A 1,176-nucleotide genomic window follows, 5' to 3' on the forward strand; every position below is an offset into this window, starting at 1 on the left:
TATATATAGCCATAAACGTTCTACACCCGATTTAAAAATTATCGTTAAGGATGTTGATTTAGTTCAGTTTTTAGTTCTAACCGTTCCATGTTTTTGGTGGTGGAAACAGTAAACAATGACTGTCCTTAAATGACCACCACCCCGCAAAATATTTCAGCCTACCTATGTCCTACCTTTTTAAAAATTATTGTAGCAATCAAACCATTTTAAAACAAGAATCCTCTGATGTCGATATTCTTAGCTGGAGCAAGTGTTTGTGGTTTTAAACCTGGGTCCGTATCACCTGAGGAGGGGATTCCATATAAGATTGAGGGGGGGGGCATGCAAGCAAATATCAAATAGGGAATCCACAGCAGTATTTAAGGGTCCATGAAAAATATTGTTTCAGATATATGACTGCAAGAAACAGCTTGGTTTACTTCTCCAACATTTTACATTGTAAGATCTACACACGTGAATGAGTGAAAATCAAAATAGACATTTTGAAAGAAGCATCTTTAAAACTATTTTTTTAAAAACATCGAATGGTTGCTTATGGGGTCTGACAGAATAAAATAATAATTAAAAGGGGTCCAAAGATAATAATAAAGAAAATGGTTGAGAATCAGTGTGGGAAATAATAATAACTGATTGATTAATTATAATTAAAACTAAATAAACAGGTTTAGTAGATAAAGAGTAATAAGAGTCAAAGTGAAGCAAGATGAAGCGAATAATAATCATGAGTTGAAAACCAAAACAGAAGCTTACCGACGACATAGAGGAAAGTGATGAAATGAGACAAGGAAAGCAGATGGTGGTGGTGGTGGAGGTGAAGGAACTGATGTGGGAGGAGGAGGAAGAGGAGGAGGAGGCGTGTAATTAGTGCTGATGGTAGTGGTGGGAGATAATAGTATCAGAAATAGTAAGAGGGAGAGATGTACTACTGGCAGTTGGGCTGACAGCAATGGTGATGGTCGTGGTTGTGGGAATAGTAGTACAGGTAGGAGTGGTGGTGGTGGTGGTAGTAATAGCAGTGGGAGTAGTGATGGTGATGGTGGTTGTAGTAGTAGTAATAGGGGGATAGTGATCGTCGTCGTTATAATGGCAGTGGTTCTACTCAGCTAGTGTATACATATACATACATATACATACATATATATATATATATATATATATATATATATATATATACAC

The 1,176-nt window shown here is 36.6% G+C and overlaps 1 protein-coding gene across 2 annotated transcripts in view; it reads right to left on the bottom strand.

Annotated features, from left to right (window-relative positions):
- LOC106870754 (polyadenylate-binding protein-interacting protein 2) overlaps window positions 1-917 on the bottom strand; it is a 23,411-nt gene extending 22,494 nt beyond the window's left edge. The window contains exon 1 of one of the 2 annotated variants that reach the window (XM_052975180.1): window positions 751-917. In XM_052975180.1, coding sequence (XP_052831140.1) covers window positions 751-759 — 9 coding nt within the window. In that variant the 5' untranslated portion in view covers window positions 760-917. The remainder of the gene's footprint in view (window positions 1-750) is intronic. The other variant, XM_014916950.2, reaches the window with a different exon arrangement.
- Between the last annotated feature and the right edge of the window lie 259 nt (window positions 918-1,176).

The sequence above is a fragment of the Octopus bimaculoides genome, chromosome 2 (assembly GCF_001194135.2).
Source record: "Octopus bimaculoides isolate UCB-OBI-ISO-001 chromosome 2, ASM119413v2, whole genome shotgun sequence".
Classification (NCBI taxonomy): domain Eukaryota; kingdom Metazoa; phylum Mollusca; class Cephalopoda; order Octopoda; family Octopodidae; genus Octopus; species Octopus bimaculoides.